Source organism: Thamnophis elegans, chromosome Z, assembly GCF_009769535.1.
Source record: "Thamnophis elegans isolate rThaEle1 chromosome Z, rThaEle1.pri, whole genome shotgun sequence".
NCBI classification, from domain to species: domain Eukaryota; kingdom Metazoa; phylum Chordata; class Lepidosauria; order Squamata; family Colubridae; genus Thamnophis; species Thamnophis elegans.
Window position 1 is genome coordinate 13,555,881 of NC_045558.1, and position 23,961 is coordinate 13,579,841.

Below are 23,961 nucleotides of genomic sequence, written 5' to 3' on the forward strand. Positions count from 1 at the left end.
GCACTGTTGCAGTGCTCCGTAATTTTTAATCTTTAATTTTAATTTTTCACTGGTATGGTGAGTGCATGGGATTGCTAGTGATAGAATGAATGATCCCACTTTTATTATTCCATTTTGCTGTATTTTTGTGTTTTAATTACCACGTGGGGACTGACTGAGTGAATACATGAGTGTGACTGATTCGGAGGGCCTGCCGGGGAATGCGGGAGCCATAGGGGTGGCTGAGGGAACCACGTCCACGGGAGTGGGTCGGGGCATTACGGTCATAACAGGGAGGGGCAGATATGGCGGGGACTTTAGGGCTGGCCATTACCGGGGAAGGAGGGTTCGCTACGTCACAGAGATCCCTCCTTCCGGCCCTATGAGTCCCACTCCGAGGCCAGATGGCGCGGGTAATCAGGACCCTGGTCTCAGGCTGTTGTCGCTAAATGCCAGGTCTGTTGTTCACAAGGCTCCCCTCGTCCGGGACTTAATTTTAGACGAGAGGGCAGACCTGGCATGTATTACTGAAACCTGGCTGGGCACAGAAGGAGGAGTCCCCCTTGTAGAGATGTGCCCAGAAGGATTTCAGGTGCTTCATCAGCCGAGAGCCCAGGGAAGGTGTGGCGGTGTGGCTGTTGTTATCCGGGAGTCTCTAGTACCTCGTAGGGTCCCTGCTCCGGAGCTTGTTGGGTGTGAGACTCTGCTAGTGAAGTTGGACCTCAAGGGTCAAGTGGGTCTGCTGCTAACGTACCTGCCTCCCAACTACGTTGCAGCAGCCCTCCCCTTGCTCCTCGAGTCAGTAGCCGAGCTGGCAATTGAGTTCCCCAGGCTTATGGTTCTGGGGGACTTTAATTTGCCATCGCTCGGTGAACACTCTGATGGGGCGCAGGAGTTCATGGCTTCCATGACAGCCATGGGCTTGACCCAGGTAATTCGGGGCCCAACCCACTCAGCGGGTCATATGCTCGACCTCGTATTTCTCTCGGAGCAGTGGATGTGTGATCTTGGTCTGAGGGGTAGTGAGACCATACCCCTGTCGTGGTCAGACCACTGCCTACTGAGGCTCGACTTCCGGAGGCCAAACCCCCACCGTAGGGAGGAGGAACCGACCAGGTGGTTCCGCCCCAGGCGACTGATGGACCCTATGAGGTTCCAGACGGAGCTTGGTGTTATTCCTGATACCCTCGCCCACAGTTCGGCGGAGACTCTGGCTGCTGCCTGGTACTCGGCGGCATCGGAGTCTCTCGACCAGATTGCGCCACTACGGCCCCTCCGGGTCAGCGGATCCCGGAGGCCTCCTTGGTTCACCGAGGAGCTCCGGGAGAAGAAGCACCGGAGGAGACGCCTAGAGCACTTGTGGAGGTCCGATAAGTCCGAGTCGAACCGAGCACTCCTAACAACCTGCACCAAGGATTACATCAGGGCACTTAGGGCAGCAAAAAGATCTCATATTGCCACCTTGGTTGCGTCCGCTGAGTCCCGCCCAGCCGCCCTGTTTAGGATAACCCGTTCCCTCCTAAATGGGAGGGATACGGGGGAACCCTTGCAGGGTAGAGCTGAGAATTATGCCCAATTCTTAGCGGACAAAGTTGCTCGGTTTCGGTCGGACTTGGACTCCACCGCTGCAGATCCAGCCGGGACACAAGAGGATTACTTGGCAAACCATCTCTGGGTTGAGTTTCAGGATGTTGCCTCTGGGGATGTGGACAAGGCCATTCGAGCTGTGAGTGCCTCCACTTGTACTCTGGACCCGTGTCCCTCCTGGCTGGTTGCCAACAGCAGGGAGGTGACACGTGGCTGGATCCAGGCGGTTGCAACCGCCTCCCTTCGGGAGGGGCACTTCCCCGCCGCACTTAAAACGACGGTGGTGAGACCCCTCCTGAAGAAACCATCCTTGGATCCAGCCGTTTTAAATAACTACCGTCCTGTCTCCAACCTTCCCTTTGTTGGGAAGGTTGTTGAGAAGGTGGTGGCCTTCCAGCTTCAACGGGCCTTGGAGGAAGCTAGTTACCTTGACCCCTTCCAGTCCGGCTTCAGACCCGGTTACAGCACAGAAACTGCTTTGGTCGCATTGACCGATGATCTCTGGAGGGCCAGAGATGGAGGCCATGCGTCCATCCTGGTTCTCCTTGACCTCTCGGCGGCTTTCGATACCATCGACCATGGTATCCTTCTGCGACGACTGCGGGAGGTGGGGGTGGGAGGCACTGTTTTACAGTGGTTCTCCTCCTACCTCTCGGACAGGTCGCAGTCGGTGTTGGTCGGGGGGCAGAGATCGTCCCTGAGGCCCCTAAAATATGGGGTGCCGCAGGGCTCGGTCTTATCCCCCCTACTATTTAACATATACATGAAACCGCTGGGCGAGATCATCCGGAGGCACGGGATAAAATACCATCAATATGCGGACGATACGCAATTGTATCTGTCCGCCCCGTGCCAACTCAATGAAGCGGTGGATGTGATGAACCGGGGTCTTGAGGCCGTTAAGAACTGGATGAGTGCTAACAAACTGGTACTCAACCCGGACAAGACCGAGTGGCTGTTGTGTTTCCCTCCCAACAATTTGGCTAATGTTCCATCTATCAGGCTGGGGGGTCAAATTCTATACCCCTCAGATAGGGTTCGTAACTTAGGAGTCCTCCTGGATCCACAGCTGACCTTCGACCATCATCTGTCGGCTGTGACCAGGGGGGCATTTGCCCAGGTCCGCCTGGTCCGCCAGTTGCGACCCTACCTGAATCGGGAGGCTCTCACAACAGTCACTCGAGCCCTTGTGATCTCTAGGCTGGAATACTGCAATGTGCTCTACATGGGGCTGCCCTTGAAGTGCATCCGGCGGCTGCAGTTAGTCCAGAATGCGGCCGCGCGAGTGATAGTGGGCGCACCGCGGTTCGCCCACATAACACCCATCCTCCGCGAGCTGCACTGGCTACCTGTTGATCTCCGGGTGCGCTTCAGGGTCCTGTTGACCACCTTTAAAGCCCTTCATGGTAGTGGATCTGAGTACTTGAGAGACCGCCTTCTGCCGATTACCTCTCTCCGACCGATAAGATCGCACAGACTGGGCCTCCTCCGAATCCCATCTGCCAGTCAATGCCGACTGGCGACTACACGGAGGAGAGCCTTTTCTGTTGCAGCTCCGACCCTGTGGAACGATCTCCCCGTCGAGATACGCACCCTCACCACCGTCCAGGCCTTCCGCGCAGCCCTTAAGACCTGGCTATCCCAACAGGCCTGGGGATAAGTCTTCGATTTGCCCCACCCGAGTGTGAATGTTGAATGCAAGTTGTGTTTTTTATTACCTTATTTATTTTGTTCACATATTGTTTGTTTTGAATTTCACACCCCCCCCAATGATTGTAAGCCGCCCTGAGTCCCCTCAGGGAAAAGGGCGGCCTATAAATCCAAATAAACTAAACTAAACTAACACTCCCCAAACCGCTGCCATGTTTCCTCTTTGCGTTGGGTAGACTGGGCTGAAGCCACACTGGTCCAATGTTTCTTCTTTGCATTGGGTAAACCGGGACGAAGCAATGCGGGTGGACTGGGATGAAGCAATGTGGGCTGGCCCATTACATTTTCCAGGACAGCCACGTGAGCCTTATCTGGCCACATTGTGGGCCGTATCCAGTCCATGGGCCTTGAGTTTGACACCCCCCCCTAATTTATGCTATTCTGATATTAACTTCTACTCAGTTTGTAAGATTGAAACTAATCAATTGGATATTGATTGCTATTATAAGATACATATTAAGGAATGACCAAGGAATTCTTGGCCTTCAAGACATGTAAAAGATTGTCTCAAACGATTGTGATAAGTGTCAGTTCAGTGCTGAAATTTCAGCAGTTCTAAACCTCTATTGAGGTGCTACAGCAGTTGCCAATATATTACAATATCACTGCTGATGTTGACACTTGCAGCCATGTTACCTGTGACACTGCAAATGAAGTCTTCTCATTTATAATGGGCTTTGGAACAATTGCTTCCCCTTCAGGATATGAAGGGGACACAGATTCGTGTCTTAATTGAGCCAAGGTGGCGCAGTGGTTAGGGCGCAGTACTGCAGGCGACTTCAGCTGACTGCTATCTGCAGTTCAGCGGTTCAAATCTCACCGGCTCAAGGTTGACTCACCTTCCATCCTTCCGAGGTGGGTGAAATGAGGACCCAGACTGTGGGGGCAATATGCTGACTCTGTAAACCGCTTAGAGAGGGCTGAAAGCCCTATGAAGCGGTATATAAGTCTAACTGCTATTGCTATTCAGGGATCAACACACTCTAATTGCCCTCCATATATTTAATATTACTACTCAAGATACAGACACCTACACTTCTTGTGTAAAGAGCAACAGTAAAAGATGTGCACACTCAATCTTTATAGACTAGAGCAGTCTGTTATGTGCTGTTCGTTTTTAACTGAATGTTTTTAAGATGCTTGATAAGATTAATATGCTTATGCAAGCTGCCAAGAGTCTGTGGGATTGGGTACAACAGAAATTATGTAAAGAAGCCAGTTGTTGCTATACCAGAGAAGTTATCAAGCATATAGTATGCATAAAAATCCCTGTCAGTTTTTAATTTGAATGGAATTCTTTCCTGAAGTAGTATGACATAATGGTATGTATTTAAGCCTGGAAACGATTCAGGAGCACAAGGACTTGATAGAAATCAGTTTTCTTAAAATTAGTTCCAGGAAGATCCGTCGCATTTCAGTGATGAAATTTACATAGAGAGAATGAATGCAAAACAGCATTCATTTTCCAATATGCTTCTCTTCCAATAGAAAAGAAAATTTGTAGTTCAGGGTTGAACTGTGGGATTCTTGGTGCTCTCTGAGCTTGGTTGTTTTGTTGCAGATGCTTCATTCTCCTTCAGATATATTGACAGAAAGTGATAAGTGTTTTAGTTTTTGGAAGGAGCATAGCATTCTAACACTTAACTTTTGCCTAGCTGCATCCATCATGCTTGCTTTATCTTCTTTACTAATGGAAGAAAGATGAGTCCTTTTGGGGATCATTCCTGTTTTCATTGATCCCATTAGGAGAGTGTTGCAGAATATCAGCTATCATATGTCAGTTGCCCTTTGGCACAACAGCTTGATGTACAAATATATTAGTCAAGAATTACAGATTTGAAAAGATCGTCTGGTTCAGCATGTCTGACCATCAAATCCGTCATAGTGAGAACATTAACTAGGCACTCTTAAAAGTTACTTTTGAACCAGTCCCTAATGCCTCCCCCTAGCCAGACAGGTGATGCTGGGCAGTACTGGCTGAGTTGTTTAAAGGCTATAAGGTTTAGATCAGAGATGTCAAATTCAAGGTCCACGGGGTGTTAAATCTGGCCTGCTGGACCAGCCTGGAAATAGCAAAGGACTGGCCTGCAGTGCCTCTGGCAGCCAAAATAGAGCATCCCCCCCCCACATCCCTTTTTCAGCCTAGGCAACCTCCTGCAGCACCTTGCCAGCCAAAATGGGGTGCTGGGGAGCTGTGCAGTCCGTCCTATATCCTCTCCTGCTGGCCGGCACATGCAGGAGAACTACAATGCTTATCCTGCCCTTGAAAAAAATCCAGTTTGACACCCCTGTGCTAGATGGTTCAATTCTAGTAAAATGGAATGATTCTGTTTTGGGGCTTTCCGGGAACAGGTATTACATCTCTAACTCTGGATAGGATGCCACTTTCATAGGATGAGTTGGTTTGTGCAATTTTGGTATCCTCTTACAGCAGGGATATCAAACTCAATTTCATTGAGGTCCCCATCAGGATTGTGTTTGACCTCTGGGGGGGGATGCCTGGGGTGGCCGTTGCCAGCTCAATGTCATTTGTTTCAGGGGCACCCTCCCTCAGTCTTATAATCTCCCTTCTTTCCTTCCTTCCTTCCTTTTCTTTTTTCCCCTTCCCACTTAAAGCAATAGCAATAGCAGTAGACTTATATACCGCTTCATAGACCTTTCAGGCCTCTCTAAGCGGTTTACAGAGAGTCAGCATATTGCCCCCAACAATCTGGGTCCTCATTTTACCCACCTCGGAAGGATGGAAGGCTGAGTCAACCCTGAGCCGGTGAGATTTGAACCGCTGACCTGCTGATCTAGCAGTAGCCTGCAGTGCTGCATTTAACCACTGCGCCACCTTGGCTCTTCATTCTCCTTTCTTCTTCCTTCCCCTCTTATTTTTTCCTTCCTTGCTCTCCTTCTTTTCCTTTTTCTCTTTCTCCTTTCCTGTCCCTTCTTGCATCCTCAAATGCAAAAAGGGAAACATTTCTCCTTTTGTTTTTAGTTTATTTTGCTACCCCTCTGCCAATAAAATGAGTGTCCTCCCAGGCCCTGTTTTCAGCCACGAAGGCCTCCTGCAGCTCTCTTCCAGCAAAAATGGAACGTAGCCCCTGAGCTCTATTTTTGCTGGCAGAGGTCTGCAGAGGCCATCGTGGCTGAAACGGGGCCTGCAACTCCCCCCCCACCAGCTCCATTTTTGCTGGCAGAGGCATTGTGGGCTGGTTCTTTGCTGTTTCCAGGGTGGCCCCATGGGCCAGATCTAAGCACCCCAGGGGCCGGATCTGACCCACGGGCCTAGTTTGTCACCCTGTCTTAGAGTCAAAGCTTTTGCGCAAGGAGCAAGTGGCAGTTGTGGCTAGGAGGACCTTTGCAAGACTCCTCATGCAACAGTTGAGCATTTTTCTGGGACATAAAACCTTGTTCACAGTCAGTCAAGCCTTGGTCGCTTTCTATTTGGATTACTACAATAGGAGCCAAGATGGCACAGTGGTTAGTATTGCAGGCTAACTCATTGATCACTTCCAGGAATTCGATTCAGAGCAGGTCAGGATTGACTCAGCTTTCCATCCTTTTGAGGTCAGTAAAATGAGGACCCAGATTGTTGGGGGCAATATGCTGAGTCTGTAAACGGCTTAGAACTGTAAAGCATTATGAAGCGGTATATAAGTCTACATGCTATTGTTATTGCTAGTATACTTCACATGGGTTGTGTACCCATATCTCAGCTGCGTGAGCTGCACTAGCTCTCAGATTCAAGAGAGGTTGAAGTTAAGACTGAGGCTGCGTAGAGACTCTGGGCAGATTCCTCTTTTGACTCCACCCCCAAGTTCTGCCACTCCTTTAGAATGCGTCACTAACTTCTTTAAAAGCAGAGTTTTCTAGCCTGCAACGATTGTAGGCAAGAAATGACTTATCTGCAACTTCTGTCTGCTGTTTTGGAATAAGTACGTAACCAGCACAAAGTGCTTTCTTATTGTTTTCTTCTTGTATTCGTCCTAGCTGTTTGGATGGGGGAGAAAATCTTGAAAAATCAGATATAGCATGCTGTAGTTTTAAAAACTTAATATAAATAATAGAACTTTATCTTGATCCTCTTTTGCTTTTTTTCAATGGATGCATAGATATTGTAAAACATATTTAAAATAGATTTTATGTTCTTATGATTCTTATTATTCTAGATTCAGTTTTAATGTTGAAATAACTTTCCAATCAAGTATTTCTGAGTATTAGGGACAAAATAGGTTATGTTAACAATATTCATCTGGAGGGAATCTCAATATCATATTTTACTGCATGCAGAGCTAATGAGAAAGAATGATGTGTCGTTTCTTGAATGAGGTTGGACTTAGTGAATTTCACCCTCTTCCTCTCCTTGAGGTTGGAGGTATTTAGAGATTAGAGAGAAGTTCAGATGGCTCCTAAGAAATCTTAACAAATTAATGAATCTGTAAGCAGTCCGTCTTTAGTGGTGAGTCTTGGTTATCTGCTCTGCCCTCACTGCAAGCTGGGGTTCCATTGTTCAGTGCTTCAGGAAACCACGATTGAAATGCAGATTTTTTTCAAGGCATTGAAAAGAACTATAGGCATTTCTGGAAACGAGGGAGAAACTTCTTCATGCTTTGCAACAACTTAGGTCTGTTGTAAATTGCTGGGAGAGAAACGTCCATATTAGTATTTGGACATGACCAGAAAGGAAAGAGAAATTGGTCACAACTTGTCTTCATGAATAGAGAAGAATCTTTTAGAGATATTGCGTAAAATATTGAATTATTATTTCAAAAAACAGAAATAGTAACAAGTGAGGAAAAAGTTGAGGTATTGTGTTTCTTTTATTCCTTCGCAAGAGAAAATGTGACTTCAGAACTTTCATGGCCATTCCAAGAGTTTGGAATGCTAGTAAGAGCCATCTTTAGTAACTCAGGGTGGCCATCATGATTCAGCAGATTCTACAGAATGTGTCTTCCAAGGAAAATTTTGGTTCTCTCCAAAAGTTTAAAAGTGTTTTCTAGAAACATCATCTTCTGGTTGTCAGTAATATAGAAATCTGTTTTTTTTGGGGGGGGGCAGATATTCAATAATTGTATCTTGTTTTAGGCTAGACAATGTGATAGACATGGAAGTTTCTGCTCTCTGTGTTTCCTTCCTGTATTTTACTGTAATTAATTCCAAAATTTCTGTATTGAATTTCATATATTGGAGGAGGAAGGAAGTTAATATAATATTGTATATTGTATTGGAAAAGAAGACAAAAAATTGCCACTGGTTACATGTTGCCCAGCAAGCAATTTTATTTTGCTGTTTAGCAGCCAGTTGAGTTGTAAGGAAGTTGCAGTTTAAAGTTGGTTGATTGATTTTTGCATATAATATTCTTTTACATATTTATATGAACTATTTTAGGTTTAGGTTTAGGTTTCGTTTTATTTATATGCCGCCCTATTCCCAGCGGGACTCAGGGCGGCGCACAAACCCAAGGGAGGAAAGGGAAACACACAAACTACAAATACAAGCATTTAAAAATGACCAGCAGACACACAAATCGAGAGGGGAAGGGAACTCATCAACCCCAGGCCTGCCGACACAGCCAGGTTTTAACAGCTTTTCGGAAGGCCTGGAGAGAGGTGAGGGTCCGAATCTCTGCGGGGAGTTCGTTCCAAAAGGCCAGAGCTGCCACAGAGAAGGCCCTCCCCCGGGTAGTAACCAGATGGCATTGGCTGGTAGACGGAACCCGGAGGAGGCCAGCCCTGTGTGATCTAATGGGTCTTTGGGAGGTAATTGGCAGCAGGCGGTCTCTCAAGTACCCAGGTCCAATACCATGAAGGGCTTTATAAGTAACGACTAGCACCTTGAAGTGTATCCGGAGACCAATCGATAACCAGTGCAGCTCGCGGAGGATAGGTGTAACGTGGGTGTACCGAGGTGCACCCACAATCGCTCGTGCGGCTGCATTCTGGATGAGCTGAAGATTTTCCATAAGACCTATCTGTTTTCTAAATGGCACCAGCTTTATTGTGATTTAACTCTTTTCTAAGGGTGTGTGGTCCTTTTATACTCCTTCAAATTTTGCCTGATAAATAAAATGATCTTCATTGAACAGAAATTGACAGCCTCCACATTGGGCTATGAAACTACACGTACAATGTCTGATGCATTTTAACAAAGGAAATCAAAACAGTGGCTTTTAATGTTACTAAGTAAGATAATCTTATTTCCAATTGCTGTTTCTCTTGCAGTTCAGCAAGTGAAGGGGACATGGCACGTTTAACGAAACGGCGACAAGCAGATACAAAGGCTATCCAACACCTTTGGTCAGCTATAGAAATCATCAGAAACCAGAAGCAAATTGCTAACATTGATCGTATTACAAAGTAAGTATCTTTGGAATAATATGATAATATGAGTCAAGAAGAACATAGCAATTATGTAAATATAGCATCATCACACAAAGATTTCCCCTTGCATAAGAATGATTTGGGTCCATGCTCTAAAATCCGGGATCAGGTGCTAAGTAGGTGAATGGAGAAAGTACATTCAGAACTGCTCTTGATTTATCTAGAAAAATGTAAAATGCCTGTGGTCCAGTTTAAAATTTCCAACAGGGGTGGGCTGCTGCAGGTTTGCATGGGTTCGGGAGAACCTCTAGATAAGAATCTTCCTAGTTTGGAGAACCCGTAAATCCCACCTCTGACTGGCCCTGCCCCTCCCAGTTTGGGGTGCCAGGTAGGTACAGGGCCCGCACAGATGCTCAGGGAGGGTGAGAAATAGTCCTCCCGGAAGTTCCGGAAGGCTGGAAACAGGCCTGTTTCCTGCCTCTGATAGGCCTCTGGAGCCTAAGAGAGGCCATTTTTGCCTTCCTGGAGGAAAACCTCTGGATGCCAAAGGAGGGTGAAAATCCCCCCCCCCCTTTGGTGCAGGAGGCCAGCTAGGCCATACCCACTGTGGCCTCACCCACTCAGCAACTAGGCAGAGAACCCATTGATACAATTTTTGAAGCCCACCCCTTTCCATCAGGTATTCATCACAATGAGTTGAAGGGAATAATGCATTTTGGCTGGGGAATACAATGTCACTGAACTAAATTCCAGGATTGGCTAAGCTAGAGGTTGTTATGCAACAATCTTTGAAGGCCACAAATTCTTCACTTCTGAGCAATATTCTTTCTCTTCTTCTCCACATGGAAGGAATGCATATTAGGTGTTTCTATTTCAAATTGTTTGTCTTTACATCTGAACATGAGAAACTGTGACTTGCAGTTCTGTTGTTTCCTGAAAACAGGGATCGCCTACCATAATTCTATTTTGAGATCTTAATTTTAAGAGAATCTGTATTTTGGTGTCCAGATGATTCTGTAAAATGAATTGTCACAAAACATAATTGCAGCCTTTTGCAATGGATATGAATAAAGGGGAGGAGGAAGTGTGCAAACCTGAAGAGGATGCTTGTTCTTGTATTCCATATCATTTCTGAATATAATAATTGTGTCATGCAATGTAAATGCATTTAGCCACAGTTCTCCAAGTTACTTCAAAGCAGAGGTTATGCAGCACCACTTTCTGCTTTAAGCAGCCCTCTGTTGATGTTTGTTAATGTGTTGTGATTGCATTGTCACTGTTTGGTGTGGGTGATACAACAGCTGTTATATCCTGGTCTCTAGATAGACATTTAACTTCACAGTGTCCTTTCTGAAGGTGAAGAGTATTTGTTGAATAAAAAGCTTATCCTACTTGTTCACTGAAAGCTGAGGAGTATCCCTCACGATTAAAAGTAAGAAGAAATACTTCACATAAAGTTTCTACTTTTCTACTTTTTCTAGAATGTGGTCCTTTACAAATTGGTTATTCTTTTGTTCTTGGGATATAAAAACAGACTAAAACAGCTAAGCAGTTTCCTTAGTATTTTCCAGAAGAGTTAATGGCAACAGAATTGATTCAGTCATTTTGTAACACACAGGTAAATGTAAATGAGGTTGTAAACATTTTGAGGACTTGGATATTTTTATTTACCTACAGGGCTGAATTAAATTGCAATATGTCCCCTAAAAGAAAGAAATATTATGATATATTGATGCAAGTTGCAGCTAAGGATAAATTATATTGCAAAGTACATAATCAAGGTACCCTTTGTGCTACAGGAAAATGTGAAATCAGTGTAAACTGGTGAAGCATATATTCCATGAAACAGAGCGGCCAACATTTTTTGAACCAAATCACAGTTACTCTTTAAAAGTAAAAAAAAAAACCCTGCTTAGTTCGTCTCTTTGAAAATATTTAATATGAACGATAATTAGATCATGTTGCTAAGCATGTTTCCATGGAATTCATAAGCCTTTTTGAAATTCAGTGAAATGTATTCATCAAATTAATAACATTTATGGGAGTGGTCTCTTGACTGCACTGAGAAAGATAATTTTCCAACTATGCAATGAGAACAAGAGGCACTGTATATTGTAGATAGTTCTTCAGACCAAATGCATATGGATTGGCTTGGTTTTAGAACGTTTGCTTCCAGTGAAGTAGAATCAAGAATACAACTCTATTAAAATGTTTGAAAATCCTCCTTTAAATGCTAATTATATTATACAGTATGTAGAGTGATAGACCAAGCAACTTATTCTAGCTATAGCAGAATGTTTGTTTGACAATTGATTTTTATTCCACTTACATTTTTTGATAATTCAAGGCTATATACATATGTAATGTTCCTGCCTCCTACTTTCTTCACATAAAGGCTGATTTAAGACAAAATTATTAGCACAGCTGGCTTTCATGCCTAATGGATGCCTAGAACTCATGGTGTCCTGGTTTCTAATCCAGCACTTTAGCTGCTGCATAAATCTGGATCTCAAGTTTTGTATGGACAAAGGTCCCAGGTTGAATTTCCATCATCACCCGGAAATACTGTTGTCTGGAATCTTCTTGTTAGAGACAAACTAAACTTGACTTAATACAGTGGTGCAATTCAGCCGGTTCTATTCGGTTTGGGTGAACCGGTGGTGGTGGCGGAAGGCTCGCCTACCCCCCCCCCCCGGACATCATCATGTCCCGATTTTGATGCTCTGCGCATGCATGGAAGGTCCTGAGCATATGCAGAGGTGGCGCATGTGAGCACATGCGTTCACGTTTGCGAACCAGTAGCGAAGGTAAGATGATTTCACCCCTGACTCAATATGATACATTTCAGGATTCCTGTGATCTGATGTTTTATCTTTACACTAACATGGATGTAGTTGTGTGAACCTGATTTACCCATGAGCACACACACAGTTCTGCTAGTTCTTTTTAAGGATTCACAGCTTTGGAAGAACTGAAAAAGAAGTAAGTAAATTCTTAACTTTGTAGTTGAAAACCTTTTGTTGGAGGAGCAACATTAATCTCACTGGAATTGCATTATTATTTTTTTCCATTCTGAGACTAGTCCATCTTTATTTAAATAGTTCTATAATCGTTCTACTACAGTACATAGTTTGAATTAAGAATGTTGTGTAAGAGGAATTCAAATCAAGTTTCTAATCTACATTTCCTCCAAGCTCAGTCTCACTAATTTACCAGATTTCAGTATGAGAAAAAGCAGACTCCGATGTGTCATGAAGACAAGCCTATAGGTATGATTTTCTCTAGTTGCTCTGGACTTGGGGGATGGCAATTTTTAATTTATTTATTTTCCCCTAAAAATACAATTTCTTGGAATACCTTTGGCACCCTGCTAATAATAAAAAAAAAACTGATCTTGGTCTCTGGGAGCATTTCGGAGATCACTAAATGCATGCATATGTACTTTGCTAGTTGCTGGAATAATTGAAAGCAGAGCTTCTTCACATTTTTGTGAAAGTAAGTGTATTCATTATTGGGTAAAGACACATTTCATCCCCACTTGAACTCAAAGAGTAATTTATTGGTACTTTAAAATTGCATGGCTCTGTTAGCATTCCATCAGATTGCATTAAAATTTAAAATGTGAGCTTACTTCCTATTTTATTTTTTAAAATAATGCTTGCTTAGATTAGGCAGGTAGATTTTTTCTCTATTGTACACTGACTTCAAGTTTTTAAGCTCAAGTCTTTGGGATAGTTACTTAGGGAGTGATTCTCTCCCTTGTACATTTTCTTGGTAATACAGCTTTAACGTTAGGAGGTGAGCAGATAGAAAGTACAAATGTATAATTGTTAAGGACCTAAAATGCATTTAATACCTCTGAAGACCACTGGATTCCTTCTCTAGTCATTGGAAGAAGATTGCTATTATATTCCTGATACCTTCAGTCTTGGTACTGCTAGCTTTTAAAGAAATGTTTTTTTACCCTTAGTTGTTACAAACTAAGCAGCAAAATTGAAGGGTAAGAATTTGAGATTTATATTGTGATATGAATCAGTGTTATGATCCTAAAAGTATGTCTTTCTTTGGTTTGAAACTCAGTTTATAAAATAGAGATATCTTTCAGCTACAGATAACAATTAAGGAGAATTAAAATCTTTCTAATGTACCTCATGTCATAAAATATTAATACAAATTAAAGTAATATTGCATACTAAGAAAATATCACCTTTGAATATATTATTGCTATCCTAATGTTTATAATCTGAAAACATTTTCTTCCAAAGTAATTCTTTTCAATTTAGCTATCTGGAGTTTTATTCTGGAAATGAAGATGGTTCACCAGGAAATTATATAGCACGCAGATGCACAAATACCTGTATCTGTTGTGACATGTATAAGTAGGACAATGATGCCTAACATCATAAGATGTAAAGTTAATGAAAGGTTCGGGAATGTAAAGTGAATTTAGTCACTGGGACAAGCAAGTCTCCCCTGCATTAAAATTATTTCCAAAGAGAACTGACTAGGTAAAAGTATTACATGAAGTTGCTGGAAGTTTGTAAAACACGAATTTCTACCCTCGAGAGAGCTTATGTAGTATCTAGCAGATTTTATTCTAACTCCAGCTGATGTATTTCTATGGAGATTCTCAGTCATCGGTTGTCCCAAAGGTGCTTTTTCAAGAGGCACCTGGACCTTCTGGTTTTTTCTTCGAAGACGTTTCGCTTCTCATCCAAGAAACTTCTTCAGATCTGACTGGATTCCATTTTTCATCATCCAGTCAGAGCTGAAGAAGCTTCTTGGATGAGAAGCGAAACGTCTTCAAAGAAAAAACAGAAAGTCCAGGTGCTTCTTGTAAAAGCACCTTTGGGACTCCAGCTGCTATCTCTCCATTATATAGCAGCACACGGAAGCTGTTATATTTTTAAGTAGATTACTAATTGCAATGGATTCGTGCACACGGTGATTGCAGTCCATCTAATTGTAGGCATGATTTCCAAGGGAGGAGAGGGATTTGGTGAGTTTAAATTTAAATTAACCCCATTCAGCTTGAAGCAGAATTCACTGGGCATCCAGAAGCTCTTTTATCAGTCTGAATGATATTTCTGCCTACATTATCATTCAGGATAATAATGAAAGGTACTACATTTCAAACAACATGGCAGCAGGACTTTTAAATGTAAATTGCTTTTATACATGAATTTTGAAGGGGGCAATTTTTTGGCTTTCCTGTTTTGCTTCATTCTTAAGTGTAGTGAAAAATAGTGTAATAATGTTTGAAGTTGCTATCACAGTGCCTTTTCCTGGAAAACACAGAATTCCCTGCTCTGGTAAAAAGCCTCAGTTACTTTTTGCTTTCCCCTGAGTAGAAGCAAAAGAGTGGTTGTAAGATTCGGTGAGATATAAAGAATAATGATATCAGGATATAGCATACATAATGAAATATACTAAACATAGATGTATATAGTGACATGGAGGAACATCTAGGCTTCTATTGATACATCTGTATGGTGACTGGCTTCATCATTTTTATTGCAAATAAGTTAGTGCTTTTAAAGTTTGGAAATAATTTGTAATTTTTCCTCATGGGGATTACATAATATTTGGTATTGTTTGAAATACCAGATAGTCCTTGACATAAAACCACAATTGAGACCTAAAATTCTGTTGCTAAGTGAGTCAGTTGTTAAGTGAGCTTTATAATTTTTCTTGACACAGTTGTTAAGTGAATGACTGCCGTTATTAAATTAGTAACATGGTTCTTAAGTGAATCTGGCTTCCCCATGGACTTTGCTTGTCAGAAGGTTACAAAAAGTGTGACCCACATGACTCCAGGACACTGCAGTCGCCATACATATGAGTCAGTTGCTACACGGCTGAATTTGATCACGTGACCATGGAGATGTTGCAATGGTCAAAAGCGTGAAAAATAATCATGTCATTTTTTTCGGTGCTAAATATGATTCTTTTTCATATTCAGAAAACGATGTACATTTGTATTAATACTTTATGATATGAAGTACATGCCAACCTAGCAATTTGAAAGCACGTAAAAATGCAAGTAGAAAAAATAGGGACCACCTTGGTAGGGAGGTAGCATCATTCCGTGTGTCTTCAGCATTTAGTCATCCTGGCCACATGACCACGGAGACATCTTTGGACAGCGCTAGCTCTTCGGCTTTGAAATGGAGAGGAGCATTGCCCCCTAGAGTCAGGAATGACTAGCACATAAGTGTGAGGGGAATCTTTGCCTTTACATTAGGATTGTAATTTTCCTCAATTGTTACTGTATATGTAGCTTAAAGACTCCTCTATTTTATAAATTGCTTTCCATATCAGAGAAAGACATACATTATAAAATCGTTGCACTAATTCATATCACAATATCAAACTTAAATTCTCACCCTTCAATTTCGCTGCTTTGTGTTGTAACAACTCAGGTAGAAACATTTCTTTAAAACCTAGCAGTAATGCTAAAAATATCAAGAATAACATAACACCCTTCTTCCAATGTGTCAACTATATAGATAGAAAGGGAATCAAGTCATCTTTCAGAGGTATAAATGCATTAGGTCTTTTAACAGTTATACATTTGTACTTTTTATCTGCTTACCTGCTAATGTTGAACCTGCAAAGGAGATATAAGCAGTTCTTAAATGAACCAAACAGTCACTAAATGAACTGTTGTGAGTTGAGGACTACCTGTACATGTGGTGCAGAAGGAATTGTTCCTTGTTGTTTGTGGCTGAGTAGGTTATGAGATGATTAAGTTTTAAATAATAGAGTAGTGATCTTGCAAATTTGGATTTTCCACTCTGTTTCGGCTCCTCCCTTCAACTTCCCGTAGGCAAACAGCCTCATCCAGCCAGATCCGACCGATTAGCTAGTGAAGACTAGAATGAACTTTTATTGACTCTTGAAAGTTACATCGCAGAAGGACTGTTTTAGATACCTGGCTTTGTTGGGATTGATTTATCGCCTGACAGGAATTAACTTGCTGTTCTATATTTACCTGTTCGCAAGCAAATTAGTTTTCGTTTTTTTTCTGGCTGGGAAACAGCCCAAAAGAGAGCGATACACTTCCCATTTCAGTGTTAAGACGGAGCTGATCAGGGCCTGAGCACAGCTGTCTTGCTCCAAGGTAAGACTAATCAAATCTTTTACGAGAAGGGAGAAGGAAGGAATTGTTTTTCTTATTCTTGCCTCCGCCAATAGATGCCAATGTCTACTATTAAAAGCACATGGGTATTTTCTCCATATAATGCTGGCTTCATTTTATAGCAATGTTACTTTTTTCTTGTTTGTTCGTTTTGTCTTCGGGTCAGGTGACTCCCCGAGATGACTTCATCCGATAGGTTTAGGTCCAGTTTTTTGGGCAGTGCTTTTGAAAGATTTTTTCCCCCTTGAGATTGAGAGAGGCCCTAAGCCCTTCATTTCGTTTACATGCCTAAGGCAAGACCAGAACTCAGTTTCATTTTCCTAGTCCAGTTCCTTAACCATTAAACCATACTGGTTTACAGATCATCCCATTAGCATTGTATCCCATTAAAGATCTATTGCTATAAAATATACCATAGAAACACTTAAATAAAAAACCAAAAAGGCAGACAGAAGACTCTTTTGAACTGACCCAAATAATATTGAAAAGCCACCAGGATTAACAAAAGCTCCACAATACAATTCTTGCTGCCTATCTAATACTCAGCATGGATGTAGCCAGCTTGGTCTCAAAATGCTTTCTAGTTCTAGGTACTGCAAGAGAAATTATGTTGTCTTGTATATCCATCAACCTAAGTTTTATTGATTAGCGAAGAGTACAGAGTAGTTTCCTTTCCATGTATGTATTCAAAATAATTGTCCGTTTTTCTTTATATCCTCATTTGATAGAGGCAGCAAAAGAGGTTAATTGGAGCTGGTCCCTATTGTAGAAAGTTGTGGAACATTGGTATTTTAAGAAAGCATTTGTGTTCCATTTTATTATTGCCAGAACCAGAGAAAAGAGTCACTATTATTCTTGTCTGACTACCATGAAGAACAAAAGGGAACTCTCTTGCTATCTGTTACTTCTGAAGAGACTATTGGGTATATTTAGTTGCTAATAATTTTATTTGTACTATTTTTTATGATTTTTCTTACCACATTTAGCAAAGCAGTTGATTGTATTTTTTTTGAGCATTTTTGTTTTTGCCTGTTCCTTTACGTTTTCTTCACGGGATTTTCTTTTACCTGAAATAACTTTTTTGCTATATTTTTGTACTGTTGTTATTACTCTATTTTTATCCAGCCTTTACTTAGTACAACCCAAGACAATGCATATAATGCTCCCAGCCTTCTATTTTCACAGTAGTAACCCTGTGAAGTGAGTTGGTCAAAGAGAAAATGACCACCCAATTTAGCTAGTTTGATGTAATGCATAAGGAATTCAGTCTGGAAGTGGGAGGCTGAATTCTAGGCTTGCTTTAGATTTCCACAAAGTGATCTTGCGCCAATCCTGGGAGTAAGGCAAAGGCAAATCACTTCTGAAATTTTGCTGACAAAACTGTTGGGACTTATTCAGGCAATTGCTAGAAGTAAACTCTGATTTGGAGGCACCCCAAAAATGTCACCCATATGGATTTCATTACAAAGGGAAGTCTAGAACTCTCATTCTTTGGATTTCTAATTTAGCATCTTAATCAGTATAACAAACTGGCTCTTACTAACTTACTTTGTAAAAAGTTGATGCTGATTTGCATATTCATGTATGTTCTCTTGTAGAAGTAGCAAAAAAGATTCTCAGCTTTAATTTCAATTTATTACAGTCAGAGATTGGGCAGATAAAAACAATTCTTTACCTCTTTCTGGAGTTTGTAGAGATTCTCAGTCATCCAGTTCATGGTTGTCCCAAAGATGCTTTTTCAGGAGGCAACTGGACTTTCTTGTTTTTTCTTTTGAAGACGTTTTGCTTCTCATTCAAGAAGCTTCTTCAGCTATCCTAATAGGATAGTCAGGATTCCCCACTATCCTATTAGAGCTGAAAAATCTTCTTGGATGAGAAGCAAAACGTCTTCAAAAGAAAAAAACAAGAAAGTCCAGTTGCCTCCTGAAAAAGCATCTTTGGGTTTCTCTGGAGTTCTCTGGAGTTCCTTGCTCATTGGAATAAAAATATTCTGTGTGTCAACTGATTCTAGCTGCAGTTGATTTCTCCAGATCTAGGCAGATAAAGTCTCTTGGATCCACACAGAATTTTATTTTAGCTGGGTAGGTCCAAAGAGATAACCTTCATTATCTGAGTAGAGTTTGAGTATATTAGTTATAAAGAAATGATCTGCATCATTGGAACACTATGTTCTGCCTTGTATTTTCAATCCATGTGCTATGGCTGGTCAAAGCCTCGAAGGAGTGACATGTCATTGGATCTAAGTAGTAGTGAATACTTCTCTGAGAAGGGCTAGTTCTGTCTGCCTCGGAAAAAAATGGAGGATTTGTCTTTCCCTTAAGTGGTCATCACTGAATCCAATGAAATTTTTCATGTTGAGAGGGTGGTAAGAAGATGAGGAAAATAGCCCTAATGATACTTGTGGATGATGTCTTAACAAGCACAGGACATGAGTAGCACATCCATCTTGGTCTTCTTTGATTTCTTTTTCACTTCCATCAGTCATAGTATTTTTGGATACTTTTGGAGTTTAGGGAATTTGGAGTGGAAGGCACTTTCTTAACGTGATTTTTCTCCTTCCAGAGCTGGCTTCAATTAGTATTCAGTGGGGGGAGAAGTCCAGCTCTATCTCAGAGTCTACTCTCTCTCCACCTCAATTTACCTTACATGAATCTACTAGCTGAGGTAACCGTACCAGCATACGGTTAACTATTTTTCTACAACAGGTTCTTCAAGTGATGCTGTCAAGATGTTTTCCCAGTGTCTAGAAACCGTGAAGTATGGATGGGCTTCAACTCAAACCAGCCAGTTCATTTCTGATTCTGGATGGAGTTGCAGTCCCTCAGCCAGAATTAGCACCCAGTTTATCACCTTAAAGCAGACGTGTCAAACATGTGGGCCAGATGCGGCCCATGGATTGTCTTGTGGGGCTGTCCCGGAGAAGGCGAAGGATCAATCTGTGCTGCCCCTCCCAGGCCCACCCCGACCACACCAACCCAGTCAGCCATGCTCCTCCCAGCTCCCCAAGGGCAAACAAAATCCTATTACGGACTGCAGTAGGATCGAATTTGACACCCCTGCCTTAATGCCATATATAGTAGGCAAGCTATTGGTGGAGCCATCTACTCCTACTTATATCCATGCATCCCATCAGATATAGCAGGATGAATGCGCTCAATTCCATTCCATGAAACTCTCATTTTGATGGGATTGAGGAAGTATGCCTTCTCTGGGAGGTCCTTGGTGCTCTCTGACTGTGGTTGTTTTCTTGCAGATGTTTTATTACCCAAACTAAATAACTATCATCTCCCTCATAGCTCTTGTGGTATGGATCAGTGTCCCCTGAGTTTTGAAGAGCCTAAGGCTATTAGCCCTTAGATGTGAAGCCCTGGTTTCTTCAGCATTGGGGTCAGACTATTAAGGAAGTATGACATATATGAGGATTCTGATTGTGAACCGGCTCTGAATGCATTGTAATAGTTTTTAATGATATTCTGTATTTTCATTTTGCAAGCTACCTAGAAATTACAAGTTCAAGATTGCAAGGTTATAAAATAAATAAGGGAGGCTAGAAGAAATTGGTACACATTAAGGAACTGGCGTGAACAGAGACTCCCAATCCTTGCAAAGAAGGCTTAATAGAGGAGAGTAAAACATGGCAGTTTTTAAAACCAGCAGCCGAATAGGGAACTGGTATAGATTTCTTCAATATTGTTAGAATTAGATGCTGGCTTACTTTGGTTCTGTCAATTAAGCATCATCATATAATGGCTCCTAGGAAGTAGGCCATTTCTGCTTCTGCATCTGATTTTTGGAACAGCTCTTGCCTTACTTTGGAGCAATTTTTAAAAACTAATTTTATTTCATAGGCCTTGGGATAAGCGGTATCACATGGGTCCTTTTCAATTGGAGAAAAATGATAGATTATTCCCTCAGACAAGTGCTGGGTTTTCATATAGCATGTGGTAGGCATTGAGTCTTTTTACCCACATTTAATATCTGCATGAAACTGCTGGGTGAGGTCATCCAACAGTAAGGGTGCAATATCATCATGGCAAGATGGCTTGGTTCTGGGCATTGGTCCCCAGAGTTGTGCTGCTCTGTCATATTTGACTCTGGACAGAATTCTATGAGTCTAGGCTGAAGTTGCCATACCTAACAAAGAAGACTTTTAAACCAGTAGACAAAAGCCAGGGATCTTTACAAAAAAAACAAAAACAATCCCTTTGGGAGATAGTTAAAAAGGAATCAAGTTGTTAAAGAAACAGGAAAAATGTCACTTGAACCAGACAAAAGAAGTTGAGCCTGAGCACATGGAAAACCTCTCCTCAAATTCAGTCAATAGATACCAGACTTGTAAATTAACCAGTAATAGCCACTAGCTTTGTCAATCAAAGCAAAGCAAGCAAGGATGAAAGAGTTCCTGAAACCCACCCACTCAATCACTATTTCAGTTGTCTGGGATGCATATTTGGTAGCTTCCTTCCTTGGGATTAATGTCTGCCAGCCTAATTGGGAAGGACATGTATGTGTGTGTGTGTGTAAGAGAAGATATATACCGTATATTGTAAAGATTTGCTGTTGTTTTATAAATTCACAAGAGTCCCAATGCATTCTAAAGAACAGGTTGTGCCTCAGTGTTCCATTGAAAGTGTTTTGAGGGGAGCTGTTTATCAGGGCTGCGAGGGGTTGTGACAGTTGCACTGCCTCAGGCTATGCTGGTGTACACTCACAATTCTTGCTTGATGAAGAAGTGTCAACCTTTATGCGGGCCCTTTGCATAGACTGTCTTATGCACCGGTTTCTCCCTTTCATGAACTAGAGTGACTCAATGTTACTCATCCTATAGTCACCTCATAGTTGGATTATTGTAGTGCTTTATATACAGCTGCCTTCAAAAATCACTTGGAAGTTACAATTGATCCAGAGTGCACGCAGTATTGGGTGTCCATTGGTTTGCTTATGTTACACCTTTGTTGCATGACCTGGTCTGGCTATCAGTTTTTCTTCTGGTTGCAACTCAAGATGCTGTTTATTTCTTTAAAGTTCTTCATGGCATAGTACCTATTTGCAACAGAATAACTGCTTATCTCACTAGATCAGGTAGGGTGGGCATGTTGGAGGTTTCCTATCTAAAATCTTGCCATCTAGTGGGACCTCGGAAGCGTTGCTTTTTCATAGCTACCCCTACCTAGTAGAACATAGCCTCATTGGCAATTTCATAGCCCAGCCTTAGAAACCCTTAGAAGGCTATTAAGTTTTCTACTGAGGTGCTAGGATTCTATGAGTAGAAGAGTTTTTTGGTTTTCTGCTTACTTCTGATTGTTTATTTATTGATTTATGGAGTTGCTTAAGATGGACGTCCATATAAGTAAGTCAAGGCAACAAATATAAATACTACTTCTTCCTGACAATAACAATACGGTGAAGTAAGCTGGACTAGCTCAGAGTGACTGGCTCAAAATCCAGCTGCCTTTGATGCTCAAAGTGAAGCTTTTGAACTTAACTTTAATCTTCTGGTTTCTAAACTAGAAACTTAATACACCAAACTAGGTTTTCTTTAAAATAAAATTAGGTTACGTTAACAGTGTATCTTAGCATAGAATACGATTAAGAGATGATAGGATTAAGACAGAATAGGACAGGATAATGTAATTTAGCGTATAGTAAGTTCGGATAGGATAGGATAGGATATAACTGCTGGCGTTACTGCCAGTTTGGTGCGTGCGCAATTTGCCTGTAAATAAGTCTGTGCATACGCGGAACATTAAAAATGTCAAAAAAACCATGCTGTGGTGGCTGGGGAAGAGGTTTGAGGGTGTTGCGAGCCTGCTGTCCCTACCGGTTTGGCGACCCAGTCGCAATTTCTACTACCAGTTCGCCCGAACCGGTGTGAAGCGGTAGTAACCCACTTCTGGATAGGATAGGATAGTGTTATTGCTTGTTTGAACTCCATGGAGATCCCAGAATCATTTTGGAGTTGGATAGCCTAAAAATCTGAAAAATTAAATGTATAACTATTTTGTATGTTAAAACACTTTAGCAGATAGTACCGAACATATGGCTTGTATACAGTTAGTTATGAATTACTGTAGCTATTTGTTGGTTTCCCATTTTTCTTTTAGTGGCTATCTAGCTAATGAATTACAGTAAAGATTTTGATGGCTCCCTCTTTCTTTAGTCCCAACTGATTTAGTGGAATGAGTTCTCAATCAGTAGTCCTTCGATAGAATTTATTGTGCTAGTTGTTTTTGGTAGTCCTTGCCCTCTGTGCTGAGATCTGTGGCTCTCAAAATGGTTGGCATGACCTCTCCAGCCTTGAATGTATACTTGATAAGCAGTGATTAAATAAGAAGAAAAGTACTATGCGGTTTCTCAATTTGTCCCTTCCTTCACCATCTTACCTTGAAGCAAAGACTAAATGTTCTTGGGGGGGAGGGGAACCCCGATCTGCACCATGATATGCACATTATTTTGCATTGAAAAGTGTTGCCAAAATTGACTTGTTTCTTTGCTTAGCTAATTAAATTGTGATCTGGCTTGGGAAAACTTGAATTTAAAATTTTAAGATTTTAATAGATTTTAATTCTATGTATTCTGTCTTTTTTATTCAGGGGAGCTTTAACCTTTTGCAGATGATGATGTACATTCAGCGCAAAACGTTAAGAGATATTAAAATAAATAGAAGTGAAAAAAGCCAAACTTTATTATGTAGTTTTGAAATTCTTGAACTCAAGACGACAAAAGACATCCAGATAACTCATGATGATTTTGTAAAAAAAATGCTTCTGTTTTCTTCACAGATATATGTCTCGGGTTCACGGTATGCATCCCAAGGAGACCACACGTCAGCTTAGTTTAGCGGTGAAGGATGGCCTTGTGGTCGAAACCTTGACAGTGGGATGCAAAGGTTCAAAAGCTGGCATTGAGCAAGAGGGATACTGGCTGCCCGGGGATGAGATTGTGAGTATATTTTCTGATAAGTGTTTCTATCACCATTTCCTGGAACGTTGACTTGGAATTCTTAGTACCAGCCTGGGTGCAGAGTCTCAGAAAAATACAAAGAACAAAAATAAAATTATTTTTACATTTACATTTTTTTTACATTACATTTTGCTTTTAAAATGTAAAAAGAGGTAGAAAGCTGGTTTCTTAATTACCTCATGTAGCTGTAGGCATTCAAGTAGCACAGAATAGGTAATTATTACCCGCAAAACAGCTTCAGAGGTGAATTAAGTATATTCTTAAAAATACAGC

The 23,961-nt window shown here is 41.6% G+C and overlaps 1 protein-coding gene across 12 annotated transcripts in view; it reads left to right on the forward strand.

The window, feature by feature from the left end:
- Nucleotides 1-23,961, forward strand: part of ZMYND11 (zinc finger MYND-type containing 11) — a 113,470-nt gene that overhangs the window by 46,714 nt on the left and 42,795 nt on the right. For 11 of the 12 annotated variants that reach the window (XM_032234596.1, XM_032234603.1, XM_032234597.1 and 8 more), the window contains exons 2-3: nucleotides 9,486-9,620; nucleotides 23,508-23,667. In XM_032234596.1, coding sequence (XP_032090487.1) covers nucleotides 9,505-9,620; nucleotides 23,508-23,667 — 276 coding nt within the window. In that variant the 5' untranslated portion in view covers nucleotides 9,486-9,504. Of the gene's footprint in view, nucleotides 1-7,141; nucleotides 7,200-9,485; nucleotides 9,621-23,507; nucleotides 23,668-23,961 lie in introns of those variants that run through there. The other variant, XM_032234598.1, reaches the window with a different exon arrangement.